We start from the raw sequence: 16210 nt of genomic DNA, 5'->3' as shown, positions 1-16210 counted from the left end.
GTCTTACATGGATTCAGCAATTCTTTCTGCACCTACAGTCAGGCTCTTGTGAATAGGCCAAAAACAAACAAACAAACAAAAAAACCAGAAAAATATCTGGCACGTCAAACCCTAGTGCTTCCCATCACCATCTAATATATACCCCTGCAGTGTCACTCGTTTGAGTCCAGAAGGCAAAACTCTAAGACACTAAGTACATCCAACCATTAGTCTGTAGACTGTAACACACAGAACACGCACTGAAATACATCTCAGCTGGGCCAGTAGTATGATATATTATCTTGTACCACTGAATAAGCACCATCCTATTTTGTTTTGAGAGAAAGCTAGTGTTTTAAAGCATTAAGATATATTTTGTCAATGCAAGTACCTGGAGAATAGCTATATTTGAAAGAAGGTGGTATTTCCAGAGTTGTATTTCTAATGTTAAGTTCTGAACATGAAAAATAAATGAAGGAGGAAAAATAAATGAAGGATAAACAATCCACCTGGCCATTCATCATCATAATGAAGCAAGTTGAGCAAGTATCTCCTGTAATGATATACTGTATGACTTTTACCTAAGTGAAATGCTAAAATCCAGCTATTGCTTAAGAATTATTTCCCTTTACTTGGCACTCATCAGACCACATCTGGATAGAGCATCCAGTTTTCTGCCTCAAGGATAAGAAAAATGTTGATAAACTTGAGCAAATCTGGCTAAAGAGCCACCAAAATGGTCAAGGAGCTGGAGCACATGCCCTGTAGAAGAGTAGGAGGCTGCGTCAGATTGGAGAAGAACATGCATTTGGGGGGGGGGGGGCTGATAGCCTTCCATTACATATAAAGAGGTTATTGAGAAGATGGAGCCAGGCTCTTTTTGCACATGCACAACAGGAAGAGAGGAATGGTTGTAACTTGAAACAGGACAAGTTCTGACTTGACAAAGGAGAAAGGTTTTTCACCATGAAGACAGTCAAGAACTGGAGGTTGCACAACGAGGTGGTGAAATCTCCATCTTTGGAGGTTTTGGAGACCCAGGTGGATAAAATCTCGCTGAGCAACGTGGTCTGAATTCATTGTCAGCTCTTTGAGCAGGAGGTTGAACTAAAGATCTCCTGAAGTCCCTGAATTACTCTATGAAAATATCACACAATAAACAGATCAAGCATTCCTGAAATGCTTCTTAAAAACTACAGATAAAAAGACAGATTTTCACAATATATCACCTGAATAAAAATGTCAAAAATCCAGCCTCAAGTTTTTTTGACTTGAATGTATTTGTCATAGGCAACGATACATCATTATAGAGCTAACTGGTGTATTTACTCCTAAAAAATTGCTTTGGAATGTGGTGAAATTCAGCACATGGTCTCTTAGACATGGCGCTTCCGATGGTGAGAATATTTGCAGGCTAGTTCTATAGCTAGAAATTCGCTTCGTAGCAGATCTACTGAGCTGGCAGCCTCACAAAACCAGACAAGCAATATATCCTGGTCTGTGCACACATGCGTATTATGAAAGACCCACCTACCTACAGAAGCAAGCACAAACACCAAGCTCATTGTATTTCCTGACATCATGCTAAAGACCAATAACAAAGAGCTTGAGCTGCAACAGCATTCCCAGTAAAGGCATGCAAGAATACAACATTCAGTCTTGTGTCCCCATCCCCTTTGCTTCACCCTGTTAAGTCCATCAGCATGGCACCAACAAGCCAGCCTGGTGCAGACAGAGGTATGTAGCAAATACAAAACCGAACAATTAAAACACACACACACAGAAAAGAGACAAAAGCATAACGAAGCATGCACAAACTACAGAAAAACGTGCAAGCCTCTCTATTTGTGGAATCTGGACTCAATTAGGTGGAGAGAGATGCAGATAAAAAACCATGCCAAGTTACCTTCAATGGGATAAGAATAATGTGCTGGGCTGGGTTGGCTTGTGGTTAACCCTGTAGTGCAGGTAAGCACACTGTGCTGACTTGTAGATGGAGTCTGAATTAAACCACTTTCAGGTTTCATACCTGGCCACAGTGCACCTGAATCAGATAAATTGGACCAGTTACAAACAGATATGCTGGGACCAAACAGCATGCTGCTTCCTCAGATTAAGGTTTTTGCTTGTCACAAACAACAAATCACACATGGAAAACATTGTTTAATTTTTGCAATATTCAGTGTTGATTGTCAGGCTGCACATAGATTAGAGCTGCTGACAAAATTAGCTGAAAAAGAGAAAATTAAAAACACCAACAAGACCAAATTTCCAAGGCTTTCAGTTAAAAATCCCTTACAGTAACAGTAAGATTCACTGCGACACTGGTACAAAGGAACTGCTAATCCCTCTGATGCTTGGGCTGAATTGCACAGCACTGCAAATAACCTCAACTATCGCATAGTTGGGTTGGAGTTGGCATCTATTGAAGTCAAGGTCAGCCCCTGAATTCACCTGGCTTGGGTTGAATACTTAGAAACAAGTCAGTCATTTTCACAGACTGACAACAGGGAAAACAGAGCTACAAAGGAAAAAAAAATCTAAGTAACATTTCCTCCAGATTTCCTGTCATTCAAACCATTTCAGAAAGCATTTCTAAGGGCACTAGGCAAAAGCACACATACAGCAATGGGACTTTAACCCATATATACAAGGTACATATAAGCAGTGTGGTTTCAGCTCATATGTTGTTTTAACATCTAGTCTGCTGCACTTAAATTGGTAAAAACAAGATCTGACGGAGTAACTAATCTAAAGCGTTGTTCTTCAGATCTCTTCAGGCCTCAGTTTAACTGCTTCTGAAATCACTCCAGTTTTCTATCTTTTGCAATTGTAAGTCCTGCGGATCCAGCTAGGGGCTGAAAGTTGACTGTCATTGACTTGAGATGCTCCAATTTTCTCTGCATCTCCACTATCCTGGACCAAGACCTGTTCATAAGAAGTAGATAAAACTTTCCTTGGAAGAAAATGCTATCCTTAACGGTGGTAGAGGAGGAAAAGTACTTTTACTCTTTCAATACCAGACTGACAGTGTAGAAAAAGCCTCTGCTGACCACCTCTTTATAGGATTTTTGATTCAAAATTATCAACTCAGAGTTTGAAATACAACTACTAGTTAAAGCTGCTGCAATCCCTATTGCAAAGAGTCTAACCACTGAGACCAGCCCAGGTTTCACTGGCAGTCAATGTTAAAGGCATTTCTCCCTGGCCTGCTGTCAGAAAGCACGAATGAGTTGAGAAGATCTACTTAAAATGTAGGAAGCAGGAGTATGCAATGTGGAAAGATGAGGAATATTGAGAGTTAGATACACAGTTAAGGGCCAGCAAAATAGCCAGACCACTCTCCATCTTAAACCCATCCAACTCAGGAAGGGAAAAAGCAGTACCAAGGCTAAAAAAGCCAACTGCAGCCTTTCATTCGCTATAGGAGGTACAGTCAAGGAGTTTCTCTTACCTAGACACCAAGGAAGCTGCTACAACCACACAAGAGTAGCAATTCCAAGAGTACCTTCCACACTGTAGCTTTGCCGGAATTAAGTCCTGCAACGGCTATTTGACACTGGGCACGTAAATGAATCAACGTCACCTGTTAGTCAAACTAAGTCAGCTATCCACATAGCCACCCCAGGGTTTTGAATCTTCAGCTTTAAAGTTAGGTCTTTGTTACCGTTCCAGAGCTCTCAGACCATCCTAACCAGCAAACACGTGGGAAAGATTGATTTAAGAAAGACTGTAGGTACACTGCAGAAACTCTGAATAAAACATATGGGAAACATGTCCTCTAAGGAGAGCTGAAGGAATTGTATTTGTTTAATCTAGAAAGAAAAGTGCCATAATCTTCAAGTATGTAAATACTTTGTTAGAGAAAGCAGTGACCAACATTTCCTGAAGATGTGAAGAAGATGGGCAAGTGGCAGCAACAGCAACAAAATTAGACAACCACAGAATACATGCAAGCGCCTGATCACTGCGAAGGTGAAACACAAACCACCACTGCAGAGTAATTATTATAGTTTTTTTTTTTTTTTTTTTTTTTTAATCACCAGGTCAGACAAACACGTCAGGGGTGTTAGTAGGGTTGGCTGGTTGTGTGCAGGAGCTGACTTAGTTCATATGTCAAGGCATCTTTCAGCTCTAGCTGTTCATAGCTGTCTCTTGGTCCTCTCTTGATGTGTGTGTTCTATTTTCTACAGAGCAGGTCACACTCTTGGCGTGCTGGCACATCCTTCTCTATATTCTGCAAGACAGTATTTATAAACTAGCAGTGTTTCAAATATGGTGCAAAGAAAGAAGGGTGAATGGATACAAAAGCCCTCCCCATTCCAAGGCAGCACCACTGCAGGGAGGCACAAGAATGTCAAAGGAGACATGTACACACAGAGAAAGGCCCCACACAGGACAGACCAGTTTTTTTCTAGAGTTAATGTAAACCATCCCATCCACAGTGTGTCTCTAACACCATCTTACAACCAAGTTTATAATTTTGTATGTCATTACTCTTATTTTAACGATACTTTAGTAAATCACTTCAGACCACAAGTACATCTTGTGCATAACAATGTATTAAGCAACAACAAAACGTATTACGGCACAAGGACAAGTGACAAACAGGCAAGAACGCAGGAAATCTCTTTTCTGAAAGCAGTCCCCTGAACTAGGTAGTCTTGAAAGTATGGCTGTGTTTGTCAGCGTGCTTGAATTTCACACACAAAATATATCTGCTTTGTTCCTGTTAAGACAGTCTGTAATTCCTTCTCTGGTGTAGAAACAAATACACAGTGGGAAGTCACCCAAATACCTGCAACAGGCCTTTTGAGATTGTGCTTAAAAAATTCTGCTCAAGTTGGCCAAGTTCCCACCCACTCAATAGAAATCGTGTGACCAGAAACATAATTTGTAGAATATTTCATTTGCACCATACATGTTCAGTCTTCAACTTTCCACCTGTCAATCAGACAATGCAAGACCCATCTGCTCCATGAGATTAAACAGGTATTATGCCAGTATGACTTCCATTACTAAAAACATATCTTGTAGCATTTTCCAAACACTTCAATTGAGATTAAAAATACAGGTATTTAAAAGCAGATCAAGACATCTATATCAAGATGTTTCAGTAGCAGATCATATTTCTGAAGATGCTCAACAGACAACAGTTTCTAATGAAGTCAACAGACAATGCTGATCTCTTCTGCCAAGGTCTTCAGAAGGTACTCTGAATGTAACAAAAGAAATTAATAGTTAACTAAATACCCTCAAATTCCAGAACCTTTGGAAAAAAAGGAGCAAGCTCAAAAACTAATAGTGTCTAAATTTTTAGAGCCTAAGTCTAAATCACCTTCTTATACACCTTGGCCTAACACTTTAGTATAGCATTCCGCATATTTATGCAATCTTTTAAAAACACCGTATCAAAATACCTAAGAACGTACAAGGAAGTCTCAGAGCACGGTCCACAACAAACTATCCATAAACACCAAATAAATGCAACTCAAAGCCACTTTTCAGAACAGAGCAAAAAACAGTGCAACAAGGCAATGAAAGTAAAACGTAGAGACGCAGAGAAAGAGAAGTATATTCTAATGATCATAACATGGGGCTGAATGTGGTTTGTGCTAAGAATAATGTCTTTTATTAGACCAGCTGGCATAGTTAGAAAATCAGACACATTTTTGGACATCCATCCTTCACCAAGAGCCTGAGGCAGCATCATGACAATACCTAACATTAAAATAGCACCAAAAAAGACAAGGAGCAGAGTGTTTAGAAAGGCAGTAGACAAATCGCACTTGGCAATCAAAGACTTCGGTATGGACACAGCATTAAACTTCTTTGCACTGATTCAGCTTTCCAGAGAACACCCCTCTTGGAAAAACAAAGGGGAGTTCAGAAAGCAAAGCTCATGGTGACCTTTGGTTCTCCACCATACCTAAACACAGAATCAGCTAGGTTCTCACCCACTAGAAATCTTGAGGCAGAGGGATTTTTCTGTTTGCTTGTTTCTTAACCTCCGAAATGGTAGTCATTTTTGATCATTACTGGCCGGGACTGAGCTAAAAATGCAGAAGTAGCAAATACCCTCAGCCAACTAAACTCCCCTATTTTCCTTAAGAGCCTTGAGTTGCTAATAAAGCACGCCAGTGCTTAGATCCTGCAAAGCTTTATACTTCGCAGTATACTTTCCACTTTATAGTATTCAAGCTATTAGTGTTAGAACAGTGTTTCTCAGCATTAATATAAGGCAAATATGATTTGGGAGATACCGTTCAATTAACACCCTGTGTCCCAGCTACTGTAAACCCATCCTTTTGTTCCTAAGGAACTCTCAACCACAAGAAAATTCATTTCCACTAATCCCAAGGGCATGTGTGCATATATGTAAATAGGTATATAAAAGATAGACAAGTATATTTTATACGTTGACCTTTCTCACAAAGAATAACAATTAGTGCCAAATCACTTCAAACAGAATTAGGAATGTAACTCGTGTCTAACAGAACTGAGCTGAGTTGCATCAGCTTTTCTACGCTATCTTCCAGAGATACCATGACAAGTCAATGTCTTGTAATGCACATAAAAGTAGGCACTGTGACAGTGGTTAACAGCCATAAATGTTGCTGTTTTTATTCAAAGACATCTAGTTCTTTAGCCAAGGAAAGAGTCGCACTTTTACATCCTGAGGTCCTAAGATTTTACCAGTACAAATAAATCCGCAAGAGGCTCCATTATAGCTGTTCAGTGTTATTACAAAGTCCAGAAACAAATATTTCACAGCTATCTCACAGCTGTATTGCTCTCTAACAACACACGATGTGTTCCACTGTGTTATCTGCCTGGAAGGACAATATGCTCTTCCCCCCTCAATAGAGCTAGATGCCATGGGGGGAACAGCCTCCATCACCCCACATTTTGGAGAGGCGGTTACATTTTTATATATATTCACATATTAAACTAAGCAGGGCAAGTTCAGAAACAAAGAGAGAAGTTAAAATGGTAATTTTTGATAATCAGTCATATAATCTCATACATGAAAGGATAGTGAATCACAATTTTTTTTTCCAGCACCTGAAACTTCAATAAAGAAAGTACAAGGAAACACCAAACAGCACCCTTTACTAGCTGTGGTGTTTCTATCTGTGTTACTCATCCTCAACTCCCTTTGGAGAAAAATGGCAACTATCTTCTACTAGAACAGATCAATATCCCTGAAGGTGCATCTTTCTTTTCATCCACTATAAAGGATGCACAGGGAAAATAGTTCAAACCTTGACATTTAACTTTAGATGCTAAATTAAGACAGCACTCAAATCATTTGCAAAAAATAGAACATCTAACAGAAGACTCATTTATTAGAACACCTTAAGCAAACTTTTTACTGAGTTAGCCTTGGAAAGATTTTAGCACTGAGATCTACATTCGGTAAAACATGAGATGATGAAGTCTTACTCCTGCCCAGCAAAAAGGAAAGGGAAAATATCTTCAGCAGAGATGCTGCAGTATGGGGCTGTGTGTGATTTACCTTACAGGCAAACAGCACAAACGCAGCTACACAACAACTGAAGAAAATTATGATCCCAACTGAACTGAAGATCCTAATTGAACTGAAGAAATTATGATTCCAAGCTAAGAAACATCTGTCAGGCTTCACAGAGATCCACTTGATTTACTGGCCAACAGAACAGCTTTGTAAAAAAACAAACAAACAAACAAAAATAACGTTTTATAACATGAAGGCTCATGCAGAGATGACATGCTCTAAACCAAAGCTACTGCCACTTAAACACACCATTGCCTTTTTTCAAACTATCTACAATTTAAGTCAAACACATGCTGACCTGTAAGCTCTTTTTTGCAACACATCTGAGAAGCTCGTTTAACATCTGCTTTTTAATGATACCAAGACAGTAACTGCAGGCACTAAGAAGCCTTTGAAAAATCCCTTCTTACCGAAAGGAGGTAGTCCGTAGGTTTGGGTCGTTTGAGGGTAGATGGCATAGGGCTGAGACTGCTGTAGTGCTTGGTACTGAGTCTGACCAGGATAAGGGCTCATCGTTTCCGACACAGGTACAGAAAGGATATGTGCATATGGCCTTATGAAAAAAAGGAACAAACAAAATAAAGAACTATTCACGTTATGCAGTTTTCATCCTCCAAGCCCAAAGACACACAAAAAGGTTGCTTGAGAAAGATGGAATGATTTGAACTGACTTATGCTCTTACCCACCTGCGTTTCACAATCTGACAGGCTCTTGATGTTTACATGTGCTGACTGTTTCTCCCAGTTAAACCAGGTGAAAACAGCAGGTGCTTAGGACTCTTCCTCCATGAGGACAGAGTCCTACTATTTATTTCAGGACTGTGAAGGCAGAGAAAAAGGGGGAGTAAGAACTCCCTGTTTCAACAGGCATGAGTAGTTAGTTTGACTGACTCATCATGTCTTGTGTCACCAAATCCTCAAGCTAATACAATTATATAGTTTAAATGTCAAAATTGCTGGAACAAATGGAGATATTATACAGAAGCGAACACAGGGGACTAAGGCCTACTATACCAAGCGATGGGAAGAACTATTAAGATCTCCAAACATGATGAAGACTAGAGGATCCTATATTCCCCTTATATTCATTTATGTCCACTTTGTTTGTTCTCCAAATATTACAGGAAATATTCTACAACATGTGTTGTGTTGTTAATCATACCTAGGGCTTCATGGCTCCTTGTGATCATAATATAACTCCCACTGAAGCCAAACAGTCGCTTCTGATAGCTTTAATGTGTGACATTATCTACAGGATGGAATTACTGTTGCCTAGCAGATATTAAAGTGTGATTTACAGCACTACAGAAATATACGAACATGCAAAAAGACTCCTTCAGAAAGCTGACTTATAGAACTTAGTAACAATTGTTCAACTTACTTTGCAGAATACATCTGTGAGGTATAATCATTTGATGACCTTGGAATATAATCAGTGCATGTCATAACTGAAAAAAAAAAGTAGTTTGTATAAGTATACATGAGAATACATTTCAAAAAACAACAAATAATGACAATTGAATATCAGCATACAGAATTCATTTTAAGCAAGACACAGTATTTACAAAGTTTTTTTTTTTTTTAAGTGCCTTAGATATCTGATTTAAAGTAAATTCTCAGAAAACACATTGTTAAAATGGCACAAAAATGCTTTTCTTTCTAATTTGGCAGGTAAATGCTTCAGCTTATACTATTTCTCACTTTGTAAGAATGAGCTTTCTCTTTAGAAGTTGGAACCATCAGCTTCTGCAACTGTCCTTCTACAGCCCTGATCTTCACCCTTCCCAAGACCTTGAATATGCTAAAAGTCTTCACATGCATCCAAACACAACATATCATTTCTGTACCATGGAACAGAGTCCAGACCAGGATGCATGTTTTACTAGGGTTTACACTTCTTTTTCCCCAGCCTGGACACAGAACAAACCTGGCTCAGCATAGGTGAACACTCTTTCTGAATACACTACGTCCTCAAGACTCATTTTCTTCTACAAACAGATTATCAGCTTGACTCCTGCTAAAGGAAAAGTAACAGCAGAGAACATGCCTTTTCTACATACTTTGTACCCAGAGCATGGTTCCCGCAATCTCTCCTTCCTTCAAGGACGGCAACAGGAAAGGAGTTTTGTTCATTTTGCTGGGGTGAGGGAAGGCAGTCAGGCCCCAGTCTCATACCCCTAGCCTCAAGGCCTTCCAGGAAGGACCCGTTACATCTTAGCCCGAGTCGCGCTGGCTCTAAACAACACTCCAGTCTTCCCTAACCAGTTATCTACACAGGTCCCTGTCTCTGTTGTTCTCCTGCTCCCAGCTCAGTAGGCTTTAAATCCTACACATCAGTGATGAAAGGCTGAACTGTAATGCGCAATGCTCAGAGTTTGAACATGGGTGACCTCTGAAGAAATCTGACAGTTGCATATAATGGGATGCTTTCATTTTTCTATTTAAATAAATCCATGGTAATTACACTCTAAAACTGTTAAGAGAAAGTCACTAAAGCTGCAAAAATCAAGAAAGAAATGTGCAAACTCACCTCACTTAACATTGTCTATGGTTTTTCTATACCCCACATGATACAGATCCTAATTACAGCATTCTGGGTTGTGGGCAGAGGGGGGGGGGGGTTGAACTACTGTGTGAAGAGTTGACATATCTTAACCTAGGATTCATTTAAATAATGGCCAACAGGTTGGCCAGCCTGGTAAAGAGGGCTTTGAACTAGGTAGGAAGGGGAAAGGGGAGAGTCAGAGAGAAAGGGTAGTCAATAAAACGCAACTCGGGTTGGGGGGGGGACCTCCAACAGGTGCACGCGGCTGGGGATGTGCGTGTGGGACATGGCTATGGGGGACCCCTACACCCTTCCTGGGAAACCTACAGGCATGACTACCTCTCTGAAATGCCTGTACACCAATGCACGCAGCATGGGGAACAAACAGGAGGAGCTGGAGATCTGTGTGCGGTCGCTGGGCCATGATCTCATTGCAATTACAGAGACATGGTGGGATAGCTCACATGACTCGAAGACTGTCATGGATGGCTTTGTGCTTTTTAGGAAAGACAGGCCAGGAAGGTGAGGTGGTGGAGTTGCTCTTTATGTGAGAGAGCAATTGGAATGCATGGAGTTTGCCTAGGAGTGGAGGAGGAGGCAGTCGAGAGCTTATGGGGGAAGATCAAAGGACAGGCTAACATGGGGGACACTGTTGTGGGTGTCTACTATAGGCCACCTGACTAGGAAGAGAAAGTCAATGAGGCCTTCTATAGACAGCTGGAAGGAGGCTCACAATCACAGGCCCTGGTTCTCATGGGGGGCATCAACCACCCTGTTATCTGCTGGAAGGACTACATAGCAAGGCACAAACAGTCCGGGAGGCCCCTGCAAGTGCATCGATGATAACTTCTTGTCACAAATGGTGGAGGAACCTATGAGGAAGGGTGTCCTGCTGGACCTTGTCCTAACCAACAGACAGGGCCTGGTTGGAGATGTGAAGGTTGGGAGCAGCCTTGGCTGGAGTGACCATGAGATGGTGGAATTCAGGATCCTGCAGGAAGGAACTAAGGCAATAAGCAGGATTGCAACCTTCAGAAGAGCAGACTTTGGGCTCTTCAGAGACATACTTGGAAGAATCTCACAGGTTAAGACCCTAGAAGGAAGGGGGGTCCAGGAGAGCTGGCTACTATTCAAGCATCACTTCCTCCAAGCTCGAGAGCGGTGCATCCCAAGGAAAAACATGTCCAGCAAACCGAGCAGGAGACCTGCATGGATTAGCAAGGAGCTCTTGGCCAGATTCAGACAGAAGAAGAAAGTACACAGACTGTGGAAAAGGGGACAGGCTACTTGGGAGAATTATAGGAATGCAGAGTATAGAGTATGTAGAGATGCTGTGAGGAAGGCTAAGGCCCAGCTGGAATCGAGTCTGGCAAGGGATGTTAAGGACAACAGGAAGGGCTTCTTTAAATACATCAGTAGCAGGAGGAGGACTGGGGAAAATGTGGGCCCACTGCTGAATGGGGCAGGGGCCCTGGTGACAAAGGATACAGAGAAGGCAGAATTACTGAATGCCTTCTTTGCTTCAGTCTTCACTGCTAAGGGCAGCCCTCAAGAATCCCAGACCCTAGAGGGCAGGCTGAAAGTCTACAGAAAGGAAGACTTTCCCTTGGTTGAGGAGGATAGGATTAGAGATCTTCTGGCAGGCTAGACATTCACAAATCCCTGGGCCCGGATGGGATGCACCCACGGGTACTGAGGGAGCTGGTGGATGTTATTGCCAGGCCACTTCCATCATCTTTGAAAGGTCCTGGAGAACTGGAGAGGTGCCTGAGGACTGGAAGAAAGCCAATGTCACTTCCAAAATGGACAAGAAGGAGGACTCAGGCAACTACAGGCCAGTCAGCCTCACCTCCGTCCCTGGAGAGGTGATGGAACAGCTCATTCTGGATGTCATCTCCAGACATATGGAGGAAAAGATCACCTGATCAGGAGTAGCCAGCATGGATTCACGAAGGGGAAATCCTGCTTAACCAATCTGATAGCCTTCTATGATGGAATGACTGACTGGGTAGATGGGGGGAGAGCAGTGGACATTGTGTACCTTGACTTCAGCCAGGCTTCTGACACTGTCTCCCATAACATCCTCCTAGAGAAGCTCAGGAAGTGTGGGTCAGACGAGTGGACAGTGAGGTGGATTGAGAACTGGCTGAAAGGCAGAGCTCAGAGGGTTGTCATCAGTGGCATGGAGTTCAGTTGGAGGCCTGTGGCTAGTGGCATCCCCCAGGGCTCAGTACTGGGTCCCATCCTGTTCAACTTTTTCATCAATGACCTGGATGAGGGGACAGAGTGCCTCCTCAGCAAGTTTGCTGATGATACCAAGCTGGGAGGAGTGGCTGATGCACCAGAGGGCTGTGCTGCCATTCAGAGAGACGTGGACAGGCTGGAGAGCTGGGCGGAGAGGAACCTCCTGAGGTTCAACAAGGGCAAGTGCCGAGTCCTGCACCTAGGGAGAAATAACCCTGAGCACCAGTGCAAGCTGGGGGCTGACCTTCTGGAGAGCAGCTCTGCAGAGAAGGACCTGGGAGTGCTGGTGGATGACAAGCTGACTACGAGCCAGCAATGTGCCCTTGTGGCCAGGAAGGCCAATGGTCTCCTGGGGTGCATGAAAAGGAGTGTTGTGAGCGGGTCGAGGGAGGTGATCCTGTCCCTCTCCTCAGCCCTGGGGAGGCCTCATCTCGAGTACTGCATCCAGTTCTGGGCTCCCCAGAACAAGAGAGACATGGAGCTACTGGAGAGAGTCCAGCGCAGGGCTACGAGGATGATCAGAGAGCTGGAGCATCTGCCCTCTGAGGAATGGCTGTGAGAGCTGGGCCTCTTTAGCCTGGAGGAGAAAAGACTAAGAGGGGGGAATCCTATCAATGTGTATAAGCACCTAAAGGGAGGGTGTCAAGGGGATGGGGGCAAAGTCTTTCCAGTTGTCCCATGTGATAGGAAAAGAGGCAAAGGGCACAAACTGAACCACAGGAAGTTCCGCCTGAACGTGAGGGGGAATTTCTTCACTGTGAGAGTGACAGAGCACTGGAACACGTTGCCCAGAGAGGTTGTGGAGTCTCCTTCTCTGGAGATCTTCAAGGCCCGCCTGGATGGACCCCTGTCTAACATGCAGTAGGTGACGCTGCTGAGCAGGGAGGTTGGACTAGATGATCTCCAGAGGTCCCTTCCAACCTTACTGATTCTACGATAGAAATAAATAAATAAATAATGGATTCAGAAGACCTGATCTGATAAATACTCAGCTGTTTACCGAAACTAGGAAAGTTAGGATGCGCAGGACCCCAGCACAGCAACTGGCAATGAGAAGCCCCTTTGCTACACGTCACTCCCAGAGTGTAGTATGGGGCAGTGGTCTCTGAGCTAAATGGCGTTTGTGACTGAAAGTCTGCATAATGCATGGATTTATCAGTTGAGATCTACAAGCGCAACCACCAGACTTGGACAGCCACCTTGGCTGTCTCTACACACTGGTAGTACACTCAGCGCACAGATTCAGATCCTGCCTGGCAGTGGATCCAGGCTAACAGTTTAGCTTTCTCTTTGCCTCACTCCACGGGCCTGGCTTCTCAATTAGAAACCCTACAATAGATTGCATTCTCCTATCTCCCTGCTGGAGTGAGTCAACCAAACACCTTGAAGAAGCCTGGACATGAATGGCAGCATAGTTTGCCTCAGTATCTGCTCTAGCTGCCAGCAACATGTGCTCCACCAGCCTGGCTTTCACTATTCAGAACAGTCCTATTATTGCTAACCTCTTTGTAACATCATCTGAGTGCTGGTTCAGAAATACAAACCATCAGCCACACGCTGAACCCCCTGAAAGCTCAATGAACCACCTCCCTCTGGTGCCGTGTGTTAACTCACAGCATGAAACGTAAGGATGTAACAGGCAATGCAGACTGGGAATACTTGGATTTAAAGGCTTACACTGAGCATCTGTTATTCTGACATTTCTCCTGAGGACTTCACAAACATAAGTTTTCTATTACTTAATATTCATTGTATATTTAATGTATATGTTTATCAAAGAAAGTTTATATGTGAAGGCGTATATGTTTATTAAAGAATAATATTGCTATGTTAAGTTGTAAACCTATTTCTGCAACTTTTTTTCTTAATCTTCACTTTAGCTAATTATATCCTCTTCCCTACTATTCTTCCTTTTAAATATAATTTCCCCTTCTTTTATTTTATAACAAATTTCTGCAGACATTTGATATAGTTCTGTGTCTGACATTAAGCATTGGTACATTATTACAAAAGGTCTTTTGTGTAGAGATAATGATTTGTGAAAATAGAATTCTCCTACATTATGCATTATTACTGATCAGTTCAACCTCTTCCCGTAAAAGAATAAAATAAAAGGCAGATAAGACACAGCAGCAAGTTGGGGGCAAGTCATACAAACAAGGTAGATGATAGAAAAAGGTATTTGCCTACTATTAGCCTACCTAACTGCAGGCATTAATGCATCACAGCAGATCTTCATCTTAAAGCTGATGGCTAGGACAGACTAAGGACTATAAGGAGGAGACAAAGCTTGTGCTTGATGATGCAAAGTAACAAAACCAGTAGAAAAAAAAACAGGAAAGAGAGCGGGATCTGTAAAGTTCAGGAGGATACTTACTCTCACTTGACATGGGAAGGTTTGGACCAAGGCTTGAAGATTCAGGTTTCTGATCACTGACCTCTGCGTTGCTCACATGACTGGTAAGACAAGCAAAGGCTAATCGTTAGCATTATAAATCTTTCCATTAACATCTTTGCACATCTGGTTTTGGCCCTCCTAACAGAGGAATACTGACCATTAACCAAAACTAGCTTTGTACCTTATTATATTCCACTAGCTCTGCCCAGTGGGCTGTGACTCAACTTGTCACTGCTGTCTGCAGAGGAAAGCAGGAACTTCCTTTCCCCTGCCCAAGTGTTGCCTCCCGGTCCCCTGCACCAGCCCAGACCTCCCTCAGGTTTTTCCACTACCAGAGTTTAACTTGCTAATTTAGCACAGAAACTGTGCAGTTATTTTTGCTGCATTAAGGAACAGAATCAGCTTACAGAGGGATCCAGCCAGCAGCACATACGGTGGAAAGGATGGGCTATGAGGAGGCAACTCCTCAGCAAGAATAAGCTATTGCACTGGCTCTTTCACCTTGTACAACTGGGGCCTCGGCATCTACACTTTATTCTGATGGTGTCAACAACCTCCCCGTGTGAACAGGAAAAGCTGTGTCACTTGACTCTCAATAATAAAATTAAAGCCAACAAGGCAATTATAAAAGGAAAAAGCAATTTCATTAAGAAAATATCCTTAATATTATACATACGATTAAAGCAAACATTGTCATGTAACTGAAATAGTATTCTACAAATTCAAAAATAGTCGGTTAACCTGTGAACATTTAAGTCCAAAACTGACACCCAGTTCAATGATGTCCAAACACTGGCCTTCAGGGACAAATCCAGCAGTGAGACAGCCTCCCAACTAGCTTTCAATGATAGCAGCTGAAAAAACTTCCATAAGAAATTCTGAATTTTGCACAAAAATACGAAGACCAAGGTATCTGTCTACCATTATTTTTGAGAAAAATAAAAAAAATCCTCTCATTACATAGCACAATTTGTGGCTGTTAAATTGCATGCTGCTTGCAAACAGCTCAAGCTCTGTACAGCTGCTTGTTGCGATTACTTCCTGTGGAAGACCTCATAGATAAAATAACGTTCCTGATCATACTATATCAGCCCATGTTTCTTTTCACTTTCTCTCTGCTACGCCTCAACACACCCTGCGCTCTTGGGACATGTTCTCATTTGCAATCATTTACAACTCAGCAGTTCTCACTGCCTGAAAGAAAAATGCTCACTTTCACTGTGGCTGCCTTAAACCACTGATAATCTTCTGCGGACTAGCCTTAAAAGCAGAGTACGTGCTCAGGACAGTGGTTTTAAGACCCTTTTAGGCTACTGGATGCTTAATGTTCCCAAGAGAGAACACCCTCACTGGCTATAGCTGTTCCTTCTCTCACTTCCACAATTCAGCTGAAACAACTACAGCCAGAGTGACCTTGGCTGAATATCGTACTACTATAGAGAAACGGATCTAAAAAAAATCACTTAAAATATTTCAAAGGTCAAACTTAAAACCATACATAAAGTTT

General features: G+C 42.3%; 1 protein-coding gene across 9 annotated transcripts in view; it reads right to left on the bottom strand.

Moving 5' to 3' along the window:
• The window catches only part of EYA3 (EYA transcriptional coactivator and phosphatase 3), a 66323-nt gene that overhangs the window by 22380 nt on the left and 27733 nt on the right, over positions 1-16210 (bottom strand). For 6 of the 9 annotated variants that reach the window (XM_062593936.1, XM_062593939.1, XM_062593937.1 and 3 more), the window contains 4 exons: positions 14683-14762; positions 8898-8964; positions 7927-8069; positions 1886-2023 (listed from right to left, as the gene is read on the bottom strand). In XM_062593936.1, coding sequence (XP_062449920.1) covers positions 1886-2023; positions 7927-8069; positions 8898-8964; positions 14683-14762 — 428 coding nt within the window. Of the gene's footprint in view, positions 1-1885; positions 2024-7926; positions 8070-8897; positions 8965-9443; positions 9531-12102; positions 12279-14682; positions 14763-16210 lie in introns of those variants that run through there. The other 3 variants (XM_062593941.1, XM_062593943.1, XM_062593942.1) reach the window with 3 other exon arrangements.

This window comes from Rhea pennata, chromosome 23 (assembly GCF_028389875.1).
Source record: "Rhea pennata isolate bPtePen1 chromosome 23, bPtePen1.pri, whole genome shotgun sequence".
Taxonomy (NCBI): domain Eukaryota; kingdom Metazoa; phylum Chordata; class Aves; order Rheiformes; family Rheidae; genus Rhea; species Rhea pennata.
The sequence above is the reverse complement of the archived record's forward strand: the minus strand, read 5'-3'. Positions and strand labels throughout refer to the sequence as shown.